The sequence below is a fragment of the Cervus canadensis genome, chromosome 11 (assembly GCF_019320065.1).
Source record: "Cervus canadensis isolate Bull #8, Minnesota chromosome 11, ASM1932006v1, whole genome shotgun sequence".
Classification (NCBI taxonomy): domain Eukaryota; kingdom Metazoa; phylum Chordata; class Mammalia; order Artiodactyla; family Cervidae; genus Cervus; species Cervus canadensis.
The window spans coordinates 40,822,033-40,847,582 of NC_057396.1; the positions used below are offsets into that span (position 1 = coordinate 40,822,033).

A 25,550-nucleotide genomic window follows, 5' to 3' on the forward strand; every position below is an offset into this window, starting at 1 on the left:
CAGGGAAGTCCTTTTAGTGCTTCTTTGATTCTAATTGTAATCGCCAGTTTGTGCATACTAAGTCGCTTCAGTCATGTCCGATTCTGTGCAACACTATGGACTGTAGCCCTCCAGGCTCCTCTGTCCATGGGGATTCTCCAGACAAGAATACTGGAATAAGTTGCCATGTCCTCCTCCAGGGGTCTTCCTGACCCAGGGATTGAACCCATGTCTCTTAAGTCTCCTGCATTGGCAGGCAAGTTCTTTAACCACTAACGCCCCCTGGGAAGCCCATAAACACCAGTAATCTCCTTTAAAATCAATTTTATTATGTTTCTCTACTTCGGGCCACATCCTTCAGTGTTGCTTTTTAAACCCCTGTATTACACTTCCTTTCTTCCTCCCGTTACTCACCCTTTAACTCAATATAAAGAAGACAAATCTAACAGTCACGGCTGTACAGAGGTGGCATGGGCTTCCTGGGGGCCATACTGAGTTTTCTGTTTGGTATTTGGCAGAGTCAGGACCACCGCTTAAGGGAAGTTGAGGGTATTGAACATAGGTGGTTAGATGGCTCTTTTAAAAAATTTCAGCTTTACTGAGATATAATTCACGTACTGTGTTGCACAATCAGTGGTTTTTAATAATAGTCAGTCACTTTGTTTTGCTCCCTCTGCACCCTCCCTCCCTCTCTCCACCAAGCAACCATGAATCTACTCTGTCTCTATGGATTTGCCTAATCTGGACATTTCATATTAATGGAATCATATGTGGTCTTGCATGACTGACTTTTTTTCCTTCACCTAGCATTATGGTTTCAAAGTTCATGCATACTGTATCATGTGTCTGTACTTCTTTCCTTTTATATGGCTGAGTACGATTCCATTGTATGGATATAGCAAATCTGTTTATTAATCAGTTGATGCACATTTTACTGTTATGAATAATGCTGGCTTTAAACATTTGTACATAATTTTTTGTGTAAGCACATTTTGGTGGCATTCTGGCAGCAGCAGCCTGAAGAGGCTGGGTAGAATTGCTGGGTCGTAAGGAAACTTTGTTTACCTTTTTGAGGAACTGCCAGACTATTTTTCAAAGCAACTGCATTATTTTACATTCCCATCCAGCTGAGTATGATAGTTCCTTTCTCCACATCCTCACCAACCCTTTTTATTATCTTGTCTTTTTGATTATAGCATCCTAGTGGGTATAAAGTTGTATCCGATTGTAGATTTATTTACTTTACATTTCTTCTTCGTATATATTTGAATACTTGACCTTTATGAGATATGATGTTTTATTTCATTTAGTGGATTGTCTTCACTTTTTTTTAATGGTGTCCTTTGCAGTACAAAAGCATTAATATTTGATGAAGTCCACTTAGTTTTCCGTGGTTGCTTGTTCTTTTGGAGGCATATCTAAGGAAATGTTCCCTAATCTAAGGTCACAAAGATTTATGTTTATATTTTTTTCCTAAGACTTTTATGGTTTTGGCTCTTATATTTAAGTCTCTATTTTGAGTTAATTTTTAGAAATTTCATGTGGTGTGAGGCAGGGGGTCCAACTCATTCTTTTCTATGGATGTCTTGTCCTCATAGCGCTTTTTGAAAGACTGAATGGCTTTTAAGGCTTCTTCTGACTCTGAAGTTTCTATGATCCTTTGTATCATATTGATTTCTGTTACTGCCATTATTATCCAAACAGATGGACAGTCAAGATTTCATATGCTGGCCATCCTTTTCCCAAGGATACGTTGTGTCTAAAAGCAGGGATAGCTATTATTAGTCTTTTATCAGTTTGTTCTAGATTTCTCAGTTGCTTTCATGTCTATCCTCCTTTGACTTTTCTGATACTGGTTTGCTTCTGGCTGCCTTTGACCAGCTCAGGGTTTTCTTTTTCCTTGCTCCTTTTGCACATAACTTCACATATCCCTCCACCTTTTTTTGGCATGGGGACTGTTCACTCAACTTAATTTTATTTATTAGCTATGTCATTTAGATAGCTCAGAGTTTCTTCTCAAGCCTAACTACAATCAAATAAATATTTCCTCTGGATGTGCCACAAACACCTAGAATTGAACATGTGAAAATAGGTGTTCAGTCTTCCCCTAACCATAAGCCCTCTCAGTTTTCCTCTTTGTTCTCTCTTGGTATCTTAAACCAACCTTCGAATTTTCTTAACTGTCCCCCTCATTCATTGTTAAATACTGCAGATCATTATAAGGTAAAAGCCCTTGGATCCATCCTTTCCTTTCTATAGGTATAGCTGTCTTCTTGCTGATTTTCTAGACCCTGGTTTCTTTCTGTGTTTGGTCTTTACTCAACTGCTAGAATAATCCCCCTCAAACACCCTTCTTGTTAAATCACTTCCCTGATCCTAGACCCACAGTATTAAATTCATGTGACACAAGTTAGCATTTAATCTACGTGCTTTGCTTTCCTTGTCTCCTGTTACTTCCCTGAAAGGATTTGGTAGTTGGCCTTGTTCATTCTTTCTTTGTTCTCGTCCTTTTCTCATTGCTCACACTCCTCTTCTCCTACTGTGCTTTTGCTCCTCTTCTCTTCTGAATCTCATTCCCTCCAGTGATTGAGCCCATCTGACTCCTTTCCTTTTTTTTGGCATCCTTTTCAGTACTTAAACATTTAGTTTGTCTGGTAATAAGATCCATGATACTCTGTTCATTTTTTGCTGTTTGTTTTGGGTATACTACTTTTTAAAAGCCTTGCTTCATGTGGGAACCATTGTTTCTGTTTCACTTATGGCTCTCCTCCTTTCCTACCTACAGTATAGAGTAATAATAACTGTCCAGTACATCTTCTTGGTTGATGGAGCTATATAAGTTTTGGGGGGAGGGAAATGTGTGATGTTTAGCATCATCATCATTTTTCAATTTTAGAAATGCAAAATAATGCCTTTTGTGCCATTACTTGGTTTTAATTTTTTATATTTTGTTTTATGCCAAGTTTTGAAAATGGTGTTCTCAGTACAGTAAGATGGAACTCAACAACATATTACTACAGACAGTAAATCTACACTAACCACCAGATATATCAGATTCACTCAAGAAGATGGTTAGCTGTGGGGATGCTGGCTAAGTATTTGTTCAAAGTGCATGATAGCCTTAAAGCTAGTAGTCACCATTTAAGCTATTAAGATCCTTGACAGTTTAGTAGCAAAACAGTCACCAGCATCCAGAATAAACTTGCCAGGTGGCTCAGTGGTAAAGAACCTACCTGCCAATGCAGGAGACCTGGGTTCGGGCCCTGGGTTGGGAAGATCAACTGGAGGAGGAAATGGCAACCCACTCCAGGATTCTTGCCTGGAGAGTCCCATGGAGAGAGGAGCCTAGCGGGCTACAGTCCATGGGGTCTCAGAGTCGGACACGACTGAGCGAGTGTGCGCGTGAGCACCGCACCCGGAACGAGGGGCAGTGACCTGCTGTCTTTCGTCTGTTGTCTGAAGCTGTGCTTCTGTTGCTGACCTCCTCTTAAAAAGAAGCATTTCTTCTCACAGTTTCCATGTCCTCCAAAGTCATTAACAGGAGGGAAAAGAGGGTTATTGGGGTGGAGCTTGTCTGAGAGAAGATACAAAGCAGTGGGCAGCTCCTGGCCAGTGGCTCGCTGTCTCACTCTCTGCCTGCCTACCCCTCTCTCTCACCTCAGGAGCAGCAAGTTGACTTAAAGATAGTCCTCAGTTAATCACACCTGATTAACGTCATCATTGCAAGCTTGCTTTCTTATTCCATTATTTTCTTTTTAATCCTTTACCTTCAGTCTACATGCCTGTTCCTTTCTCCTATTCACATGCGCCCACTCTGATGTGTCTGTTTTATGTTCTTATGCCTACATATTTGTTTGAAAGATATGTAGTATAATTATGGTGTGTCTTTAACTTACACATGGTATTTGCTTATTTATTGTTTAGCTCAGTGCTGTGCTTTTAAAAATATGTTCATGCTTCTGTAGGTTCATGTAAAGTGTATTTTCTGAAAGCTACGTGGAATTCCATGTTTGTATCTATTCCATTTTGATTTTACATTCTAACAGTTATGGAGATCAAAGTTCCTTCAGGCTGCCTATTACAACATCATCACAGTGAACATTCTCACACAGGTCTATAAAGCCTATTGCTTGAATTCAGATTTAGACAGCCTTATCTGGGAACTTGGAACTTATCCATCAGTGTGGGATCACTGGATCATAGGATATACCCTTAACATCGCTAAGTACGGCCATATCACCTAACAGAATGCCTGCCTCCATTTGCACTCTTACCTGTAGTGCACAAGCGTGCTTGCCTCCCACATCTTGCCAGTACCTGCTATTACCCACCATTCTGATTTTAGCCCCTCTGATAGGTATAGTGCTATCTCATTGTTTAAATTGGTATTTTTCTTATTGGTTTTACTTTGATCATCTCTTAATATACTTGTTAACCGTTTGAGCTTCTCTTTCTGTGAGTTCCCTACTCATATCTTTTGGGCATTTTTCTATTGGGCTTCTTCTGATGTTCATATCAAATTGTAGGAATTCCTTGTCTATTCCAAAGGTTTAATCCCTTGTCAAGTTTAGATGCTGCAAAAGCTTTTCCTTGTCTGTCATCTATCTTAACCCTGTTCATGGTATTCTTTATTGAACAGAAATCCACCATTTTATTGAAATCAAATCCACTAGTTTTTTTTTACCATATAGTCTGTATTCTCAGAGCCTGAATCAGGAAGTCTTTCTGCTCCTTAGTCTTTTCTGTCACTGATTTATCCACAGAAGCCTGTTTACATGGCTTTTGAAGAGATGTCCTTCCTTTCTTTCTCACCTATGACTTGGAGGAGGCTTGATGGTGTTAATGTTTGGCTGCCTCAATGGAGGAAAACAGTGTGAGAAAATTGATGTGTGCTCCTTTCTCTAAGCCCTGTTCTTCCACCCACAGAGATGAGCCCCTGTGACCCTGTTTGTAGCACATGAATCCTGTCTGCTCAGCTGCAGCTGATTAGAAAGTGCCACATACCTACCCAAGCTGAGCCCTCAAAATCTTCCTGCAGGGAATTTGGAATTATGACCAATCTCTGCTGACCCCTTGAAGGACATGCAAATCGAAGGGTTTGGGGGTGAACATCTTCATGTTCAAGGAGAAGCTAGTAACAAAGTAACAGAGAAAAAACAAAGTAACAGGGAAAAAAGCCTTCTGGCCCCACAGAGAGGGAGAATGATTGAGGTACAATGTGAGAGGAGCTGTCTTGAATCCCGATGGCTTTCCAATTTCCAGTTGTGTTCTCTTCTGAGACCAAAATTATGCATATTGCATTTCCTTACGTGTATTAGTTAGAGTGGCTAACTGCTCTAACAGATAGACTCCAAAGTATATCATGGCCTTAACACAATAGAAGTTTATTTTTTACTCACATGAACAGGTCCAGATGGTGCTAAGTTGGTGGGATGGCGACAGTGGAAGGCTCTGTGCCACACAGTTATTCAGGAAATTGGGTTGATAGAGGCTCTGCCATTTTCAACACTTGACTCCCAAATGCCTCCTTAGGTGTCAGCATCCAGCCTGAAGAAAGGAAACGAACACAGAATTCAATACATGAGAAGTTGTATAGACCAGGCCTTGAGCTGGCACCTCTCATTCACATTGCTTTGCCTGGGGCTCAGTCACATGGCCACATTTAAGTATGGGAAGCTGAAAAATGTCATCTACCTGTGGACCAAAAAAGGAAGAGAAAATGGGTTTGGTGAACAGCTAGAGATTGCCACATAGTATTTATTATCTGTGTGATACTCTAGTGATACCTGTATATCCTTATAATCTAAGTTCCAGTTTTTTCTTAAACTTGTTTGAGTTGGCTTCTGTTATTTGTATCTCAGTATGTGACGTGTTTCAAAATAGCTGTATTTAAAATAGTAGAAGAAATAAAGACTGATTAATCTATTTTCTCAGGGAAGTTGGGTCGATTTCCACCTATGATGCATCAGCAGCAGGCACCCTCAGATGGCCAGACCCCTGGGGCTCGTTTCCAGAGGTCTCACCTCGCAGAAGCCTTTGCAAAGGCCAAGGGATCAGGCGGAGGTGCTGGAGGAGGAAGTGGTGGAAGAGGCCTGATGGGGCAAATTATTCCCATCTATGGTTTTGGAATTTTTTTATATATACTGTACATTCTGTTTAAGGTAAGTGGAATCATCCTGATTGTATTACATCAATGAAAATCTATTATCATCATAATAAGAATCATTGTCAGCATTAAAACCCTTTGTATTTCGGAGCCCTTTTTCAAATCTACCATCTCTTTAAATTTTGCCTGTTCTTTAGAAGATACTTAAGATAGCTGTTATCTCAGTTTCATAGATGAGAAAATCTTCACTCAGAACCCAAATAATTTGCCCCAGAATTCACAACTGAAAATGTAGAAGCAGGGCTTGAATCTGGATCCTTCTAATTGCTAATCTATTGAGCAATAAAGTTCAAAGCCTACCCTCTTGCTGCCCTACCTGGTTTTTTTCTTGACTGGGCATCTTTGCAAGCTGTAAAGGCTTAAAGATGTTCTAAGAAGAACTTTATCATTAAGGTTGGCGTTGTGATTTCCAGGCAATCACTATGAGGCCAAGTAGTGACCATGCCAACACCACGTCAGTTGTAGTAATTCACTCAGTTGTGTCTGACTGTATGACTCCATGGACTATAGTCTGCCAGGCTCCTCTGTCCATGGAATTCTCCAGGCCAGAATACTGGAGTGGGTTGCCATTTCCTTCTCCAGGGGATCTTCCTGACCCAGGGATTGAACCCGGGTCTTCTGCATTGCAGGCGGGCCCTTTACCATCTGAACCACCAGGGAAATCCTAATAGTAGTGATTCTCCTGAAACAGAACTGCCACACCCTGAAACTAAGCCTGATATTTCCTAGCTCTGAGGAGACATGATTTGGGTCCTTTTGAAAGTAGACTCCTAATTAAGTTCCATGCCTAGGCAGGCCACGGGCCTTAGCACTGCAGGCAGAGGACGCAGATTCACTTTGCCTCCTAACTAGAGTACGAGGTCACTTTCCCCTGCCTAGCAGCCCTACTGGCAGCCCAGGTTGAGTCTGCAGTGAGCACGGGCAAAGCACATGACTTGTGAAGAGAGTGTTTTCTTGTGCCTCAGTAATTTTTTACTTGGCAACCTTCTGTTGGCTTTTGTTTTTTGAGATGTTTCTCTAATGTTGCTGTTTGATTTGATTTCTCCCAACCTTTTTTTTTTCCCATTTAATATGAGGGGTTCCGTGACTTTGAGGTTCTGAGCTGCTGTTGATGTGCTGTACCTCCTTCACTTCTCAGCTCTCAAGGGGGAAAAGTACTCCAGAGGATCGGAAGTGCCCTACTGCCACACCTGGAAATACCCACAGGAAAATTAGTAAGTGCCCTTTCGGTATTTCATAAGTTTCATTGAGTCAGACAGCTGTAAAGCAACCGAGTGACAATCTGTGGATATGCCTTAAAAGCATTTCTCAAAAGTTGTCCCAGTTTAATCTGATGGTGTTTTTACCTTAGCTGGCTTCCCTGGTGGCTCAGATGGTAAAGAATCTGCCTGCAGTGGGGGAGACCCAGGTTCGATCCCTGAGTCAGGAAGATCCCCTAGAGGAGGAAATGGCAACCCACTCCAGTATTATTGCCTGGAGAATTCCACAGATGGGCTGTAGTCCTTGGGGTTGCAAAGAGTCGGACACGACTGAGTGACTAACGCACACACACTGGGAATTCTCAAAAGTTTCCATGTTGATATTGGGCTTTTAAGGGACAGACTGTTATGAAAAGTACAGAACTGTCAGTTCATTTTTTTGTTAACATATATTACAAATTAATATTTTACACTTAGGACGGGTTTCTTGTCATTTCCAGACTTCAGAGTATTGGCAGCAAATATCTTTATTTCACATAGAGGAAAACTGAGGCAGTGAGATCAAGTCAGTTGCCAAAGTCAGTTATTAGATCTAGGGATAGAGTTTAATATTCTGACTCTTGAAACATGATCATCAAATATTTATGGACCAACTAGCATATTCTGTGCTCTCTGGAAAAATGAAATGTATATGGCATGGCTCCTCGCTCTGAGAATTTATAGTCTAGGATGAATGTTAGGAAAATATAACTGGTGAAAAGTTTATTACCTAGAAAAAAGGGAGGTGGTGAAAGCCTTCTGGGAAATCGTGTCTAGCTGTGGAGGAGGCCTGATAGGGAGCTTGAGTAAGACACAGCCTGAAATGGGGCAGCTGTGCGTAAGAAGGCATGAAGAGTAGGTCAGTTAAGCTGTATTGTTGACGGCCGTGGAGGCCAAACTATCCTGTGGATACTGAAGCCTCATCAGAGGTTTTTTAAAAGAAAGACATCATCAAAATGAAGAAAGTCTGCACCACTAAAGCATCTGCCCTTAGCCATAGTTGCTGTTTGCATTTACTCTGGATTCACTGTGAAAATAGATATCCCAGTGGCTTCTGCATCCTGAAATCTTAAATATTCAGATTTAAGTGACTGCAATCCTTGCTGTATTCTTAATTGAGATAGTGTCTAACCAAAAGTGATGGTAAACACATCATAAAATTTTAAAAAAGTATTTGTGAGCTAAAGAGTAGCAAATTCATAATGTCACATAATGCATTTAAAACAGAAAGAAGTAAATAAAATGAATTCCTAAGAGCAGCTGTCTTATGATATAGTAGCAGTTGTATCAATTTTTTCCACTTCGATTTTGAATCATACACAAAATAAAAATAACCCAAGCATTTACGTGGCACAGATGTTAATTGGATGCAGAAGAATAAGTTATAAAAGTACTAAAAAGCCTTTGAAATGTTATATTTTATAGTGACCCTCTAAATATATCTGTGTAGGATGACGCTCAGATATGAAACAGAAAGACATGAACAACATTTTATTTTCCTATTGCTTTAAAGTTTATTTCATGTACTGATTGAGTGATTTACTTTTTTATTTTACTTTTAGGACCTTAACATTAGTTTCAGTAGATGTGCTCCTTTTGACCTTTCTTGAGAAGACTGGGGGCAAGGTTACACAGTTCAACCACAGATGACTGAAGTAGGAAACCTGGGGCCAGGAATGTGTCAGCCCTAGTTCAAGTATTTTCCTTTTGAAGAATTAAATTGTCATCTTCGTTATGTTTTCAGATCTTAGGTACAGATGAAATAGTGCTCATTTCAAGACTTTAATACCTTTTCTGAAGACCTTTACCAGATTTGGTACTTCATCCTCAAGTATTATTTGAATTAAAAAGATGATGTTTATCTTCATTTCTTCTTGGCTGACTGTGTAAGGCTGTGTTTTTCACTTGTAGGTGTTTCTTTGGCGGGTCCTGCTGTGTTTCTGTGTGTAAGAGAGGGTGATTTATTCATCAGTTTCTAAACGTGTGTCCTTTAGATCTTGGTACCTAGACCTCAGTACCCTTTGTGTCCTGATTGGATTAGCTGCAGACTGTCAGTCTCTTCTCTGAGTCTCGGGACCAGCCTGGATTATTGTAGAGTGTCACAGCCAGCTGTGTTTCAGAAAAGAGCTTAAGGAGTTGTATATGATGGTTCTCAGATTGATGCTTATTTTTCAGCCAATTTTGAGCTTGTTCAACTGCAAGAAAAACTGAAGGAAACAGAGGAAGCCATGGAAAAATTAATCAACAGAGTGGGGCCTAATGGTGAGAGGTATGTTTTCACATAACAGGGATCAGACTGTTGCCCATTTAGAGAGTTAATTCAAAATTTTATTTTTCTTTGATTTCTGGCCCACTTGCTTTCACTTTATATCATTGTTATCATATTAGTCATTTACATATTTCATTTAACATTTCCATTTTCACACTTTCAAGTGTCATTTTCAAGAGTATATGTTCTATGTTGTGCAACATTATTGTGAGAGTGAGTAAATTTGTGAGTGGATGCCACAAGGTAAAATGACTGCGTTTTAAGGAAGTCATTTTCCTAGCTGTCTAAAAATGGCATTATCTTAAGTAAAACAAGATTATTAAATACTGTGCTTTCTGTTGGAGACAAAATGCAAGGAGCCCAAGTATGCTCAAAGTAGGCATTTGTTTTATATTGACTGTGCCAGAACAGAATTGGATGCGTGAAGTAGGTGTCGGGAGCCAAACTAGCCCTTTAGGATGCCCCACGGTGAAGACACACTCCTCTCGCTACAAGGCTGGCTGAGGATCTGAAACGGTGGCTTTGGGGGTTAATGGAAGTGGGCATCAACTAAGAAAACACGGGTGTAGGAAGGCTAGAGAGGAGAAACCAGAATGTGAGATTGAGGACAAAGAGGGATTCGGTTCACGCTAGGCCTTCTGACAAGGATGGAGTAGGAACTGGGGTGAATGGCATGCAGGAGGTCCCATGCAGGAGGATGTCTTGAAAGGTCCCTCCTGTAGACCCAGGGGCTCAGTGTAGAGTCTTTGCCTCAGAAAACTGCTCTACCTTGGCCCCTTCTGTTTGCCATCCATGGTGCTATTAGCGCTCCGTACTCTTTTCCCTGCTTTCTGGCTCCTGCCTTGCCCATCTTTGGCTGGATATGAAAAGAGTAAACATCTTCAAATTATAGTCCCTTGGTTTGGCTTTTCCCTGCAATGTCTACATTGCTGCTGAAGTGACCTTTATAAGAGTGATCCCTGCCTCTCTGGGCCCAGCACCCTTGACCTTCTTTTGGTCCAGAAAGCAAAGTGACCATCTGGCCTTCTCCAGAGCAGTCAAGATAGGTGTTCTTATCTTTACATGAATATATCTGTGTGAGTGAGTAATACTATTTGGTGTTATTAGCACTTACTAAGAACCAAGCTCTAAGCTAAATACTTTACGTACATTATCTATTTCAGTGTTTCATATGAATGTCACTAAACTGGTTTGTGCATCTATATGTTTCTGGCCTTTTCTGCCCTTGCCCTGTACCACTCAGTCTGGGTAGGCAAGTACCAGACTTTTATAGACCCTTGTGCCTCAGAAAATATCATACCCTGGCCTGGTCTGTTTGAAGCCCTAGGCAACACCTAAGGGTCAGAAAACAATCGGTGAGTGTCTGTGGGCAGGGCCTCCCACCTGGGAGACCCAATTACTGGGCCTTGGGATAAAAAACTACGTGAAGATATTTTCAGATAATATCTGAAGATATTACTCACTGCTGTTCAGACTCCCTTAGCTCAGATCACATAATGCTACCATGCATCCCATCTGTCCATTGTCCAAGCTAGGGATGTGGTACTGTGATTCCTAACTACTGTCTATCCTCTTTGTGCCAGCCAGGATTGTGTCTCCACATTTCATGTGCAAAAGCAGAGGAGTTGTGTGTCTCCTCCACCACCCTGCCATCACCACTGCATATGGAGTTGTGCCACATCACTGTTTCTGGGGCAGTAGGTCCTAGCTCAGATTATTTACTCCTTGTCAGATGCTGGAGTGGGGACTCTCTGAGAACACATGGATTGCACTGCCACATGGCAACGATTGTGTAAAATATTTCCACAGTACCTGTCAGGAACCAGGGATCAGCTCTCCTTTCACTCAAGAGAGCATAGCTTGTGTCTCCCTTTCCCAGATCTCATTTTCCAGTCCACAGGAGGTGACTTTCTCTCTGAAACTCCTTAATCTAAAACCTTTTATCCTTATAGGTTGGCCCTATGGGTCTTACACCTTCAAAATTGCAAGGCCTAGGTAGCTACATGTTTTATATTCTTGTCTTTTTTATACTTAAATCCTTTAACCTTAGTTTCTGTAGCATTTGTTCTTTTACAAGTCTGTGCTTCTAGGGTTATTAGAAGAGCCCAAAATAACCGAGTACTTTTTCTATCAGATCAATATTTTGTCACATTGCCAGGCTTCTGGGGGTCAAGGAGAGGATTTAAGACGAAGAAGACATGTTCATTTGCAGCCTTCCAAGTCCTTTTATATAATATCACTCTGTAATTGTAAGATTTTGCTTAAAATTCCCAATATATGCCATTTCTAATACTTTATTTTAGTGCTTATGAAAGAATATGGGAAAAGCTTATAATACTATCCAATGAAACTTCAGAAAGCTTTCACCTGTGAGCAATATAAGTCTGCACACGTTTTAAAATAATTAGGCCTCCTAGAAGGTTGGTATTATGCCATGTTATGTCTGATTTAAGCAAACTCTCTAGTCCCGGGACACAAAGACTAAGGAAAGGATCTGGAAACCAGAATTGAAGTGTCCTTATTTCATCCTTGTGATCAGCAGAATTTCCTTCCTGGAGCAGCATGTGCAGCTGTAATTATTTACCTAGAAGCATGGAGTGCCCCAAGAGGAGACATGAGGGTGCAACCTCTGGCAGCAGACACTTTGGCAGGCATGTTGAATATGTATGTGGGACTACACATTTCTGGCAGGCATCGTTGGGATATAAACTCTTTGAGGACAGGCTTAGTCTCTTGTCTGTTCACTGCGTTCACATAGCAGGTACTAAGTAAATACTTGCCATTGAAAGAGTATATAGTCACTTTTGAGGTAAGCATTTGTAGTTACCATGGTAGAAGAGTAAATCCTACCTGCTCCCTGTTGACTTCCTTCTCTTCCTTTCCTGATCTTTGTATTCAGGGTTCTACAGGACATGTCACATAGATAGCTGCTCTTTTCCTCATCAGACAGTAAATGTCCTTTGAATGAACATCCAAAACAAAGCTCATCATCTACCCACAGATGAGCCTATTCTACCTGTAATGTTCCCCATCTCAGCAAACAGCTCCACCAGCTACTTAGTTGTCCAAAAGAGAAATTAAATGTCATCTTTGATTCATCTTTTCTTAACTTCTCATATCTCATTAATTACCTGTCCTGTCATTTCTTCTTGGTTAATAAGTGTCTCCCTGCAAAACATTCTAAACTCTACCAGGGCAGGAATTATCCTTCTTATTCCTGGTGCCTAGCACAGGACAGTAGTAGGCTTTAGAAAAGTATTAGTTGAAATGGAAGAATGAGTGAGCAAATGGAGAATGCCTTAACTTTTTTTCCTTAAAGAAATTGGTGTCTTTTAATTTTTTTTTTTTTTTTTTGGTCCATGTTGTGTGGTATGTAAGATCTTAGTTCCCTGACCAGGGATTGAATCTGGGTCCCCTGTATTGAGATTATGGAGTCTTTGGACTGTCAGGGAAGTCCTGAGAATGCCTTTACTTTTGACATAGGTCAAAACTATCTCATGTGCTTTCTTTTCCTCTAATTTGCCTCGCTTCACTTTCTGCTTTCCAAACCAGTGGATTACCTCTTTCAACCCTTCATTATTATGTCCCTGTTGCTTTTGATTAAGAGTAGAATGTTTTACATGACTTACGTAGTCTGGGCTCTGCAAACCTCAGTTGCTTTATGTTTCCCCATTGCTCTTTCTCCATGTCTATGATCCAGCCACACTGAGTACTTGCTTTTCCTCTGAAGTACCTGTGCATTTTTGCTTCTAGGACTTTGCATATACTTTTTCCCTCTGCTTGGTTGTTGCCCCCAACCCCCTCCCCACAGACACTTACCTTATTTCTTAATTGTCTTAGAGGTCTCAACTTAGTCATCATTTCCTCTGCGAGCCTTTCCCTGGACCCACAACTTGGTTAGGTGTTCCTCCTACATGCTCCCAGGCCACCTATGTTTACTGGATATTGTAAGCATCATGTTACTTCCTTATCTTCTGTTAACTTTTCTGTCTTCCTTAATGCCTTATAACCTTGAGAACAGGGAATTTTCATTATTCAGACTTGCATTCCTAATGCCGGCACATTTGACAGTGTCTGCACATGTTAAAAGATTGAATGAGGTGGATGTAAAGAAAGTACTTTGAAGCAGACATTTTCAGCAACAATTGGAATATTTTTGGCACTTTTTTGATTTGTACAACCCTCTATGGTTGTCATTTGCAAGTATTATTTTCTCTGTAAGGCCCTGCATCTCAGAGAGAAAAGATGTGCTCTAGGAGTGTGTATTAGTTTTCTGTGGCTGCTGTAATGAATTAACCTGATCTTAATGCCTTAAAACAACATACATGGTTATCTTACAGTTCTGTATGTTAGAAGTCCTACACTGGGCTAAAATCAAGGTGTAGGCCAGACTTTTCCCTGCATTCTGGAGGTTCTGGGGTAAAATCTTTCCTCGCCTTTTTCAGAGTTTAGAAGCTGCCCGTATTCCTTGGCTCATGAACTCTTGCCTCTACTTTCACAGCCAGCAACAGTGAGTTGAGACTTTAGCCTCTTCTGCCTCCCCCTTCTACTTTTAAGGACCTTCATAAATGCATTGTGTCCTCCCTGATAATCCAGAATACAGTCCAAACTGGTAGGAATATTGTGGCATCAACCAAGATAAAGCACAGAAGAATGAAGAGAAGGCTTGGCAATATGAGTCATGAGTTCAGCTTTGAGTATGGTTGAAGAAACATCAGAGCATCCGTGTATTATATATGTACAGCTGAGTCCCTTCACTGTCCACCTGAAACTGTCACAACAGTGTTAATCGGCTCTGCCCCAATACAAAATAATATGTTTGAAAAGAAAAAAAAATAAACAGAACGTCCATGTATGATATATAGCAGCAATAGTAAATTGGGGTATTGTGGTCAGAACAAAGGACACAAGTTTGGAAGTGTCCATTTGGCTGGGAGTAAGAGGAGGAAAAGATAAGATTACCAAATCCTTGAAGCATGTTATGTCATGTGGCCATTGCCAGCAGTCTTCTGCTGGTCTGGGTTCTTTTCTCATTTGAGTGGTGTTGTAAGAAACTGTTTCATTCTGTGTAACTCTTGGATTCAGAACTTGATGACTTCTCGGAGTTTTGAAGCATTCAAAGGTCTGAGTTATCTCCCAACTTGACCTTTTATTTTTCTAACGTCTTGGAATCAGCCATAGCCAACCTCACTTAGCTTACCTGTTCATGCAGTTGCTAATGATCCTGGGCCACTAGGACATGGTTTTAAAGGGTGAATTTAAGATTAACTTTAGTATAGTGACAAGGCCTCCAAGTGGAAATGCCCAGGAGGTAACTGGAGTTATGAGACTGGCCTTTGTGTAAGAAGTCAAGATTAGAGGTAGAGTCTGAGCATCATGTATGTAGAAGTGATGGTTTAGTCTGTGAATTGGCTCTGCTTCCTCAGGACATGCCTGTAGGAGTGGATAAACAGGAGCCCTAGGATTGAGCCTTCAGGAAAACCATATTGTAAGAGGAGGACATTTCAAGGAGAAGATGGGCCGTAATACAGAGAAGTCAAGAAGAATGAAATGTGATAAAAAGACTTTTGGACTTAAGAGTAAAGTCGTCATTGGAGAATTCCCTAGTGATTCAGTGGTTAGGACTCCATGCTTCCATTGTAGTGAATACAGGTTTGATCCCTGGTTGGGGAAATAAGGTCCTGTGTGCTGTGTGACAAAAGGGGGAAAAAAATAAAGTGGTCATTGATTTTCACAAGGTTTGGTAAAATGATGGAGTGGCAGCCAGATTTCAGGGAGGTAGAAGAAAATGGACGGTGAGGAAGTGGGGACCAGTCAAGCTAACACATTTATTGGGCAGTTAAAATGTTCATGGCAGTGTGCCTATACTGTAGTGAACTTATCTCTGACATCCAGGATTATCAAACCAAATTGAGACAATGAGGAATCCATGAAAGTGCTATTGCAATAAATTCAGAAGATGTAAAGTGGACCATGATTAATTGCCTAATGCATGATAGAGACCCTGAGTACACTTGAGGACACTTTAGTTTGGAATTCTCTAAGAAAGCTGCTCTCTTCTGTTTCTGCTTTTCTTAGCCTACCCATATCCCTTTTAATTAAGGGCTCTGATTTTCCATGAATTAGAAAACAAAGTCAAGACTGTTGCATTCAGTAAAATTCAGGATGTATTAAGTATAGTCCAGAGAAGTAACATGTGCAACATGTTGTGATAATTACATAGGCTCTTTGAGCTAAGAGTGACCCAGCTACCCCAGAAGCCTCCCACAAAATGAGTTGTCATAACAATAAGAGTTAGGGGTTATAGAACAGATGAGTAGTTAAGATGAGTCAGGACTCCTCTGCTGATGGAAAGTATCAAGCAGCTGTTCACATGCATGTAGAACAGACAGGCTTTCCTCAGTTCATAGCTTTGAGACCATTTATTGTAGAAAAAGTGGAGCTCCTGGGGTTTTATTTTCCTCCCACTGAGATTTGTAAAAATGTTGCACCTACAGTTTCCTCAGTTAACATCTTAATGTTGACAGGAGAAGCAGTTTTTTCTTCTTCCCTGTTAGTCATTAAGGGTAACATAATGTAGGTTAAATGTAAAAAGAAACATAGGCTTGGGACTGGGAAAGATTGATGACACCTCCATGAGGCTGGTACAGAATATATCATTTCTTTCATCTTCATGAGTGTTATATTGACTTCGAGTGCTTTGGGGTTTTAAGAGAATAAATAGCCTCTGTTAACCAGTAGATAAAACTGGTCCCAAAGCAGACAATTCTCAGTGTTCTGAGTAGGGCTTTGCCTGCCTGTCGATACGATGCAGCGCTTCCCTCTCAAATAGTCACATATTGTCCTTGAGCCTCATCTTACTCATGCAGGCATTTCCCCAGAGCCAACACAGCTGAATGAGGGGATCACATCCAGGTTTTCTAAACTGTGGAACTTGAGCACTGTGCTTCAAGAATTGCACCGAATGCTATTACAAGTTAGGACACTAGTTTTAGGTAGAGTGCTGACACTAACTAACAATGTGAATAAATAGATAATTTCCTCTCCTGGGCCTCAGTTTCCCCAATTCCTTTGGTCTAGATGATTTGTCAGAATGATCCAGCTCTCACATTTTAGGATATGTCTTTATTTCTGCACAAGGAGGTTCAGCCTGGCAATTCTAGGGTCGGCCTAGTAGCATATTTTTCCCTCATTGAGGCAAGTGGTCCAGCACATTTTCTTTTGATGACATTTCTTCAGAGAAAAGTGGCTTGTAGTAAATGGAGTAATGTAAGTAATGGTGAAATCACTTGAGGATAGGGAATCGGGGCAGTGAGGTGTACTGTGGAAGAACCTGAAGGCTGAGACATCTGGGGTCTTGTCCCAGAACTGACATTAAATCATTCTGGGACCTCGGACAATCACTTGCTCTGTTTTAGGCCTTAGTTTTCCTATTTATAAAATCAAAACATTGAACTAACATCTCTGGTCCCCATCTATGCAGTTCCAGAATCAATTCCTAGAGTAATTATCTGTTGCTATTGAACTTCCTGTTCTAGAGTCCAGGCAGATCATAGTCATGTTTATGTTCGTTGCCTAGGAGTATTTACTACTAACTAGCTGGATTGTCTGCTCTTTCTAAGCAGAGCACAGACTGTGACTTCTGACCAAGAAAAACGATTGCTGCATCAGCTCCGAGAAATCACCAGGGTCATGAAAGAAGGAAAATTCATTGATAGATCCACTCCAGAGAAAGAAGCTGAGGAGGCCCCTTATATGGAGGACTGGGAAGGTAAACAGTGTTTTCTTCTTTCTTTGTTAACCATCAGCCCAGAAAAGAGATCTTAACAGAATTTTTAAAATCAGCTTTATTACTGAGGTATAAGATATACACAATTCATCAATTTTAAGTGTGTGGTTGGATAAGTTTTGCAGATATGTAGAGTTGTATAATCATACCACAGTCAAGAAATAGCCATGATATTTCCATCATCGCAGAAAGTTACCATCCCCTTTGCTGCTAATCCCCTTCTGCCCTGGCAACAACTGAACTACCTCTGTCCCTCTGGCTTTATCTTTTCTGTATAAATGGGTCATACTGCACATGTTCTTTTTTTTTTTTTATTAGTTGGAGGCTAATTACTTCACAACATTTCAGTGGGTTTTGTCATACATTGATATGAATCAGCCATAGATTTACACGTATTCCCCATCCCAATCCCCCCTCCCACCTCCCTCTCCACCCGATTCCTCTGGGTCTTCCCAGTGCACCAGGCCCGAGCACTTGTCTCATGCATCCCACCTGGGCTGGTGATCTGTTTCACCATAGATAGTATACATGCTATTCTTTTGAAACATCCCACCCTCACCTTCTCCCACAGAGTTCAAAAGTCTGTTCTGTATTTCTGTGTCTCTTTTTCTGTTTTGCATATAGGGTTATCGTTACCATCTTTCTAAATTCCATATATATGTGTTAGTATGCTGTAATGTTCTTTATCTTTCTGGCTTACTTCACTCTGTATAATGGGCTCCAGTTTCATCCATCTCATTAGGAATGATTCAAATGAATTGTTTTTAATGGCTGAGTAATATTCCATGGTGTATATGTACCACAGCTTCCTTATCCATTCATCTGCTGATGGGCATCTAGGTTGCTTCCATGTCCTGGCTATTGTAAACAGTGCTGTGATGAACATTGGGTGCACATGTTCTTTTGTATTCTGGCTTCATTGATTTAAGTGTAATGCTTTTGCATGTGTTGAGTGTATTAGTAGTTCTTTCTTCTAATTGCAGAGTAGTGTTCTGTTGTCTGGGTATAGTTTGTTTCTCCATTCACTAGTTTAGAAACTTTTGGGCTGCCAACTTTGCACTATATTGGTTATATTCTTACTGAGTTGCAAGAGTTTTCTTCTATGTTCTAGATATAAGTTGTCAGTTATGAATTGTGCAAATATTTTCTCTTAATTTGTGATTTGCCTTTTAATTTCCTTAGTGGCATCTTTCAAAGACCAGAAATTTTTTTTTTTTCATTTTGATGAAGTCTAGTTTATCATTTTCTCTTTTATGATTCACTCTCTTTGTGAGCTTTTAAGAAATCTTTGCCTACTGGGAAGACCCAGAGGAATCGGGTGGAGAGGGAGGTGGGAGGGGGGATTGGGATGGGGAATACGTGTAAATCTATGGCTGATTCATATCAATGTATGACAAAACCCACTGAAATGTTGTGAAGTAATTAGCCTCCAACTAATAAAAAAAAAAAAAATTTAAAAAAAAAAGAAATCTTTGCCTTACTCAAAGTTACCAAAGTCTTCTGCCTTCTTCTAGAATTGTATGGTTTTAGCTCTTACTTTTAGGCCCGTGATCTGTTTTTTAGTTTTTATATATGGTGTGCAGTATCAGGATGAGGTTAATATTTTTCCATATTGATATTCTATTGTTCCAGTTTATTTTGTTATATTTAATTATCTTGGTGTGTTGGTTGGAAATCAACCAACCCTTCCCTTTTGGAAAATGGAAAAATCATTTAACCATGTATAGGTGGGTGTATTCTGGATTTTCTGTTCTGTTTCATTGATCTTTGTGTCTATACTTATACTAATATCACAATGTCTTTATATTGTCTTGAAATCTGGTAAGGCAAGTTCTTCAACTATGTTTTTTTCCAAAATTATTTTTGTAATGTTGGGCCCTTCATATAAATTTAAAATCAGTTATGTTCAGTTTAGTTCAGTCGCTCAGTCGTGTCTGACTCTTTGTGACCCCATGGACCACAGCATGCCAGGCCTCCCTGTCCATCACCAACTCCCGGAGTTTACTCAAACTCATGTCCATTGAGTCGTTGATACCATCTAACCATCTCATCCTCTGTCGTCCCCTTCTGCTTCTGCCTTCAATCTTTCCCAGCATCAGGGTCTTTTCAGATGAGTCAGCTCTTCGCATCAGGTGGCCAAAGTATTGGAATTTCAGCTTCAACATCAGTCCTTCCAATGAACACCCAGGACTGATCTCCTTTAGGATGGACTGGTTGGATCTCCTTGCAGTCCAAGGGACTCTCAAGAGTCCTCTCCAACACCACACTTCAAAAGCATCAGTTCTTCGGTGCTCAACTTTCTTTATAGTCCTACTCTTACATCCACACATGACTACTGGAAAAGCCATAGCCTTGACTAGACGGACCTTTGTTGACAAAGTAATGTCTCTCTGCTTTTTAATGTGCTGTCTAGGTTAGTCATAACGTTTCTTCCAAGGAGTAAGTGTCTTTTAATTTCATGGCTGCAGTCACCATCTGCAGTGATTTTGGAGCCCCCAAAAATAAAGTCTGCCACTGTTTCCACTGTTTCTCCATCTATTTGCCATGAAGTGATGGGACCAGATGCCATGATCTTTGTTTTCTGAATGTTGAGCTTTAAGCCAACTTTTTCACTCTCCTCTTTCACTTTCATCAAGAGGCTCTATGTTACTTTCTACAAAAAAAAAAAAAGCCTGATAGGATTTTGATTGGCATTGTATTGATTCTTTAGATCAATTTGGAAAAATTGACATCATAACAATATTGAATCTTCCAATCCATTAACATTTTTATCTTTCCATTTATTTAGATCTTTAGTTTCTCAGCAATGTTTTATGGTTTTCAGTATTTAGGTCTTATACATATTTTGTAAATTTATCCTTAAAGTTCATATTTTTTATATCATAAGTGATATTTAAAATTTTTTAAATTGCTTATTGCTATCTGTGTAGAAACACAATTTATTTTTGTTTTCTGATCTTGTATCCTGTGACTTTCTTAAACAGACTTCTAGTAGCTTCTTTTTTTTTTCCTTCAGATTTTTTAAGATTAAATTTCTTTAAACTTGCTATGTAGACAGTCTCAAATTATTTACATAAGACAGTTTTACTTCTTTTTAATCTATAGGTCTTTTCCTTTTCTTGGCTTACTGCACTGGCTAGAACTTCCTTGCACAATATTGAATAGAAGTGGTGAAAGCAAACATCCTTGCTTTCCTGATATTAGGTAGAAAGTGCTCACACATTCTCCATTAATATGATGTGAGCTCTTGGTTTATCATGGATGTTCTTTTTCAGTTGAGGAAGCTTCCTTCTGGTTTTGCTTTGCTGAGAGTTTTTCATCATGTATAGGTATTGAGATTTTATGAATGCTTTTTGTTAATCACATGAACTGATCTTATTATTTTTCTGTTTTGGTGACTTAAGTTAGTGAATTATACTGATTTTTTTTTGTAAAGAAGAGTTTGTGTAGGACTACTTATTTGTTCCTTAAATGTCTGGCAGATTTCTCCAGTGATACCATCTGGGCCTAGAGTTTTCTTTGTGGCAAGACTTATATGACTGTGAATTTAATTTCTTAACATGAATTGCACTATATCAGTTTATTTCTTCTTGACTGAACATTGATAGATTGTATCTTTCAATTAGTTTATGTATTTTATTCTCATTATCAAATTTATTAGTATAAAATTATTTATAATATTCCGCTATTTATTTAATATGTGTAAGATCTATAAGGATGTGTCCTGTTCTTCTCCTGATATAGGTAATTGGGCCTTTTTGTAATTTTTTTTTCCTGATTAGACTGATCAGAGGTTTATCAACACTGTTGATCTTTTCAAGAACTATACTGTGGTTCGGGTTTTTTATTATTTCCTATTTCATTGATTTCTATGGCTTACTTAGGGTTTGACATTCTTTTTCTAGTTTCTTAAGGTGGAAGCTTAGATCCTTGATCTATTTTTGGTCATTGTTTCATTCATGAGATAGTTCTCTTGAGCTTCTGTGCTCTCTTGATTCTCCAGTTGCATGTTTGTTAGATTTTTTTACATTGTTCCACAGGTCACATATGGGCTCTTTTTTTTACCCCTTCAGTCTTTTGCTTCCATCATGCTTGATTTTGGATCGTTTTCCTATGTCTTCAGCTTTATTAATCTTTTCTTCCACAGTATATAATCTGCTCTAAGTCTCATTCAGTGTGTTTTTAATCTCAGATATTGTATTTTCATCTCTAGAAGTTCTGTTTGGGTTTTTTTATGTCTTATCTCTATCATATATTCATATTTTCTTCTACGTTCTTGAACATATGAGACATATTTATAACAGCTTTCTTAACAGACTTGATTGCTAATCTTATTTTCTGTGTCATTTCTAGATCTCTTTCTAGTTGCTGATATTTTTTTCCTTGTTATGGGTCCTCATTTCCTGCCCTTTATGCATGCTTGGTAAATTTTGATTGGATGATGGGTATTATGAGTTTTACATTGTGGAATGCTAGATTTTGTCTTAGTACTTTAGTGTTGGACTTCTTTCTAATACACAGTTAAGTTACCAGAAATCAGTTGGATCCTTCAGTGCTTGTTTTTTTTTTTTTCAGTGCTTGTTTTTAAGGTTTGTTAGAGTGGGTCCAAAGCAACTTTTATTCCGTGGCTAATTTAGCCCTGTTAGTAAAGCAGCATCTTTCTCTGGACTCTGTGTGATGCTTCACAAGGTCTTTCCACTTTGGCTGGTAAGGACGTGAACTGTTATAGCCATGTGTGAGCTCCAGAAATTTACAGGCCTAATGCTTTTATCATTTATTTTCCTGGCCCTGGTTAGTTTTATCCCATATCTGCACAGATCCGAACACAATTAACAACATTAGGAGTCCCCTCTATAGATCTCTGGAGCTCTCTTTGCGAAGCTCCTTTCCTTCCAGTATTTTTCCCTATATATTCTCACTGCTCTGGTCTCCCTGAACTTTGCCTTCCAAGCTCTGTGAGACCACGGGCTTCCCTTTTCTCAGGATCCATGACTACTTTTGTTATGTAATGTTTGAAAATTGGCTCTTCATATCTTTTATTTGATTTTCTAGTTGTTTAACAGGGGAATCCTCATGCCTTCATTATTGCCAGAGCAGAAGTAAGAGCATACATATTAAAATCAGAATAACCCTACGTATATTAAATAGCTAAGGATGGAGGAGAAGAACCTTAAAAACTAGAAAAAAAATAGTTGTGAATAGGTATTCGCTCTTAGCAGGAAAAAAATTCTTGAGCATAAAAGCAGTGCAAGATCTGTTCATTATAAAAACAGAAATTAGGACAAGAGGGGAATTTTGTCAGCTTGATAAAGAGAATCTGTGAAACCTACAGTTAATGTTATATTTAATGGTGAACAATGAATGCTTTCTCCCTAAGATTGGTAACAGGCAAGGATGACTACTTTTATTCAGCATGGTGCTGAAAGTTCTTGGTAGTACAGGAAGAAAGGAAAGGAAATAAAAGGCCTGCTTGCAGATCACATGATGGTCTGATAGAAAACCCTGAGGAATCTATTTTAAAAGCTAAAATTAATAAATGAGTTCAGCGAGGTAGATAAACATACAGAAATCAATTGTATTTCTGTACATTAGCAATGAACATGGTGGCATCAAAATGAAAACTTTGTAATCATTCAAAAAAATGAATGACTTAGGTGTGAATTTCACAAAACATGTACAGGATTTGCATGCTGAAAAACCATACAACACTAATGAAAAAATCAAAGATCTATTAATAAATAAATGGGGAGACATACTGTGTTTTTCTCACTTGCATTCATTTCACATGCTAGCAAGGTGATGCTCAAAATCCTTCAAGTTAAGCTTCAACAGTATGTGAACCAAGAACTTCCAGAAGTACAAACCGGATTTAGAAAAGGGAGAGGAACCAGAGGTCAAATTGCCAACATCTGCTGGATCATAGAAAAAGCAAGAGAATTCCAGAAAAATACCTACTTCTGCTTCATTGACCACACTAAAGCCTTTGACTGTGTGGCTCACAACAAACTGGAAAATTCTTAAAGAAATGGGAATATGAGACCATCTTACCTGTGGCTCTTGAGAAACCTGTATGCAGGTCAACAAGCAACAGTTAGAACTGGACATGGAACAATGGATTGGTTCAGAATTGGGAAGGGAGTATGTCAAGGCTGTATATTGTCATCCTGCTTATTTAACTTACATGCAGAGTACATCATGAAAAATGCTGGGCTGGATGAAGCACAAGCTGGAATCAAGATTGCCAAGAGAAATATCAGTAACCTCAGATATGCAGATAACACCTTTATGGCAGAAAGTGAAGAGAAGCTAAAAAGCCTCTTGATGAAGGTGAAAGAGGACAGTGAAAAAGCTGACTTGAAACTCAACACTCAAAAAACTAAGATCATGGCATCCGATCCCATCACTTTATGGCAAATAGAAGGGGAAACAGTGGAAACAGTGACACACTTTATCTTCTTGGGCTCTAGAATCTCTGTAGATGGTGACTGCAGGCATGAAATTAAAAGATGCTTGCTCCTTGGAAGAAAAGCTATGACAAACCTAGACAGCATATTAAAAAAGCAGACACATTTCTTTGCTGACAAAAGTCTGTATAGTCAAAGCTATGGTTTTTGCAGTAGTCACGTACAGATGTGAAAGTTGGACCATAAAGAGGGCTGAGCGCCAAAGAATTGAGGCCTCTGATCTGTGGTGTTGGAGATTTTTGTGAGTCCCTTTGGACTGCAGGGCTTCCCTGGTGGCTCAGATGGTAAAGCATCTGCCCACAATGCGGGAGACCTGGGTTCGATCCCTGGGCTGGGAAGATCCCCCGGAGAAGGAAATGGCAACCCGCTCCAGTATTCTTGCCTGGAAAATCCCATGGACAGAGGAGCTGGTAGGCTACAGTTCGTGGGATCGCCAAGAATTGGACATGACTGAGCAACTTCACTTTCACTTTGGACTGCAAGGAGATCAAATCAGTCAGTCCTAAAGGAAATCAATCCTGAATATTCATTGGAAGGACTGATGCTGAAGCTGAAGCTCTGATACTTTGGCCACGTGATACGAAGAGCCAACTCATTGGAAAGACTCTGATGGCTGGGAAAGATTATAGCAATAAAAAGGAATAGACTACTGATAAATGCAACAGTTTGGATGAATTTCCAGATTATGTTGAATAAAAAAAAAACTAATTGTAAAAGATTATTATGTAATGTGATTCTATTTATGTAACAGCCTTGAAATGGCAAAATTATAGAAATGGAGAACAGACTAGTAGTTGCCAGAGGTTAAGGAGGGAATTAGGGGCAGGAGGGAGTAGGTGTGGCCATTAAAGGGCAGTATAAGGGATCCTTGTGGTGATGGAAATGTTCCTGTATACTGACTATATCAGTATTAACATCCTGGCTGTGATATTATAGTGTATAGTTTTGTAAGGTTTATCATTAGAAAAAACTAGAGTACATGGGATTTCTGTATTTCTTATAGCTACACATCAATCTACAATTAACATAAGATAAACTCATTTAAAAAAGCAATGCAAGAAATTATAAGGGAGAGGATAGCATAACATAAAACTTACATGGTGTACATAAAACTTTTACTTTCTGTAGATCAGACAAGGTCGAAAAGTTTTCAGAGCCTACATTAAAATTGGAAAAATACTTGTAACAAATATAATCAGCAAAGAAGCGGATATCTTTAATATATAAAAAGTTCTACAACTAATTTAGGAAACACTGATATCCACCTAGCTATGCAGTGCACAAAAGAAAAAAGTTCAACTGGCTACAAAACAGAAGAAAAATTATTTCATTCTCAGTAGTAATCAATGAAATGAAAAATGGAATTACTTCTTTCCTTCCAAATTGCAAATCTTCATTATATAACCTGTTCCCAAATAAGGTAAAATTATTCTTATTTATTTTCTACCTACTACTTAGGTTTTGTTGAAATTATGTAGAGTTTTAGCTCCAAATGATTTATGCAGCTTTTAAAGATATTAGCCTTTTCTAAGTATTTAACAATGTCATTAAATTTCTAACCACATTATCAATAATTATTTATTTTACATTGATAATTCTTATAGATTTCATTTTTTACCACTTTCTTATATACAGTATCTTCTTT

At 39.2% G+C, this 25,550-nt stretch overlaps 1 protein-coding gene across 4 annotated transcripts in view; it reads left to right on the forward strand.

Annotated features, from left to right (window-relative positions):
• RIC3 (RIC3 acetylcholine receptor chaperone) overlaps nucleotides 1-25,550 on the forward strand; it is a 62,739-nt gene that overhangs the window by 28,864 nt on the left and 8,325 nt on the right. For 2 of the 4 annotated variants that reach the window (XM_043481716.1, XM_043481714.1), the window contains exons 2-5: nucleotides 5,914-6,140; nucleotides 7,284-7,359; nucleotides 9,559-9,652; nucleotides 17,275-17,423. In XM_043481716.1, the coding sequence (XP_043337651.1) occupies nucleotides 5,914-6,140; nucleotides 7,284-7,359; nucleotides 9,559-9,652; nucleotides 17,275-17,423 (546 nt within the window). Of the gene's footprint in view, nucleotides 1-5,913; nucleotides 6,141-7,221; nucleotides 7,360-9,558; nucleotides 9,653-17,274; nucleotides 17,424-25,550 lie in introns of those variants that run through there. The other 2 variants (XM_043481715.1, XM_043481717.1) reach the window with 2 other exon arrangements.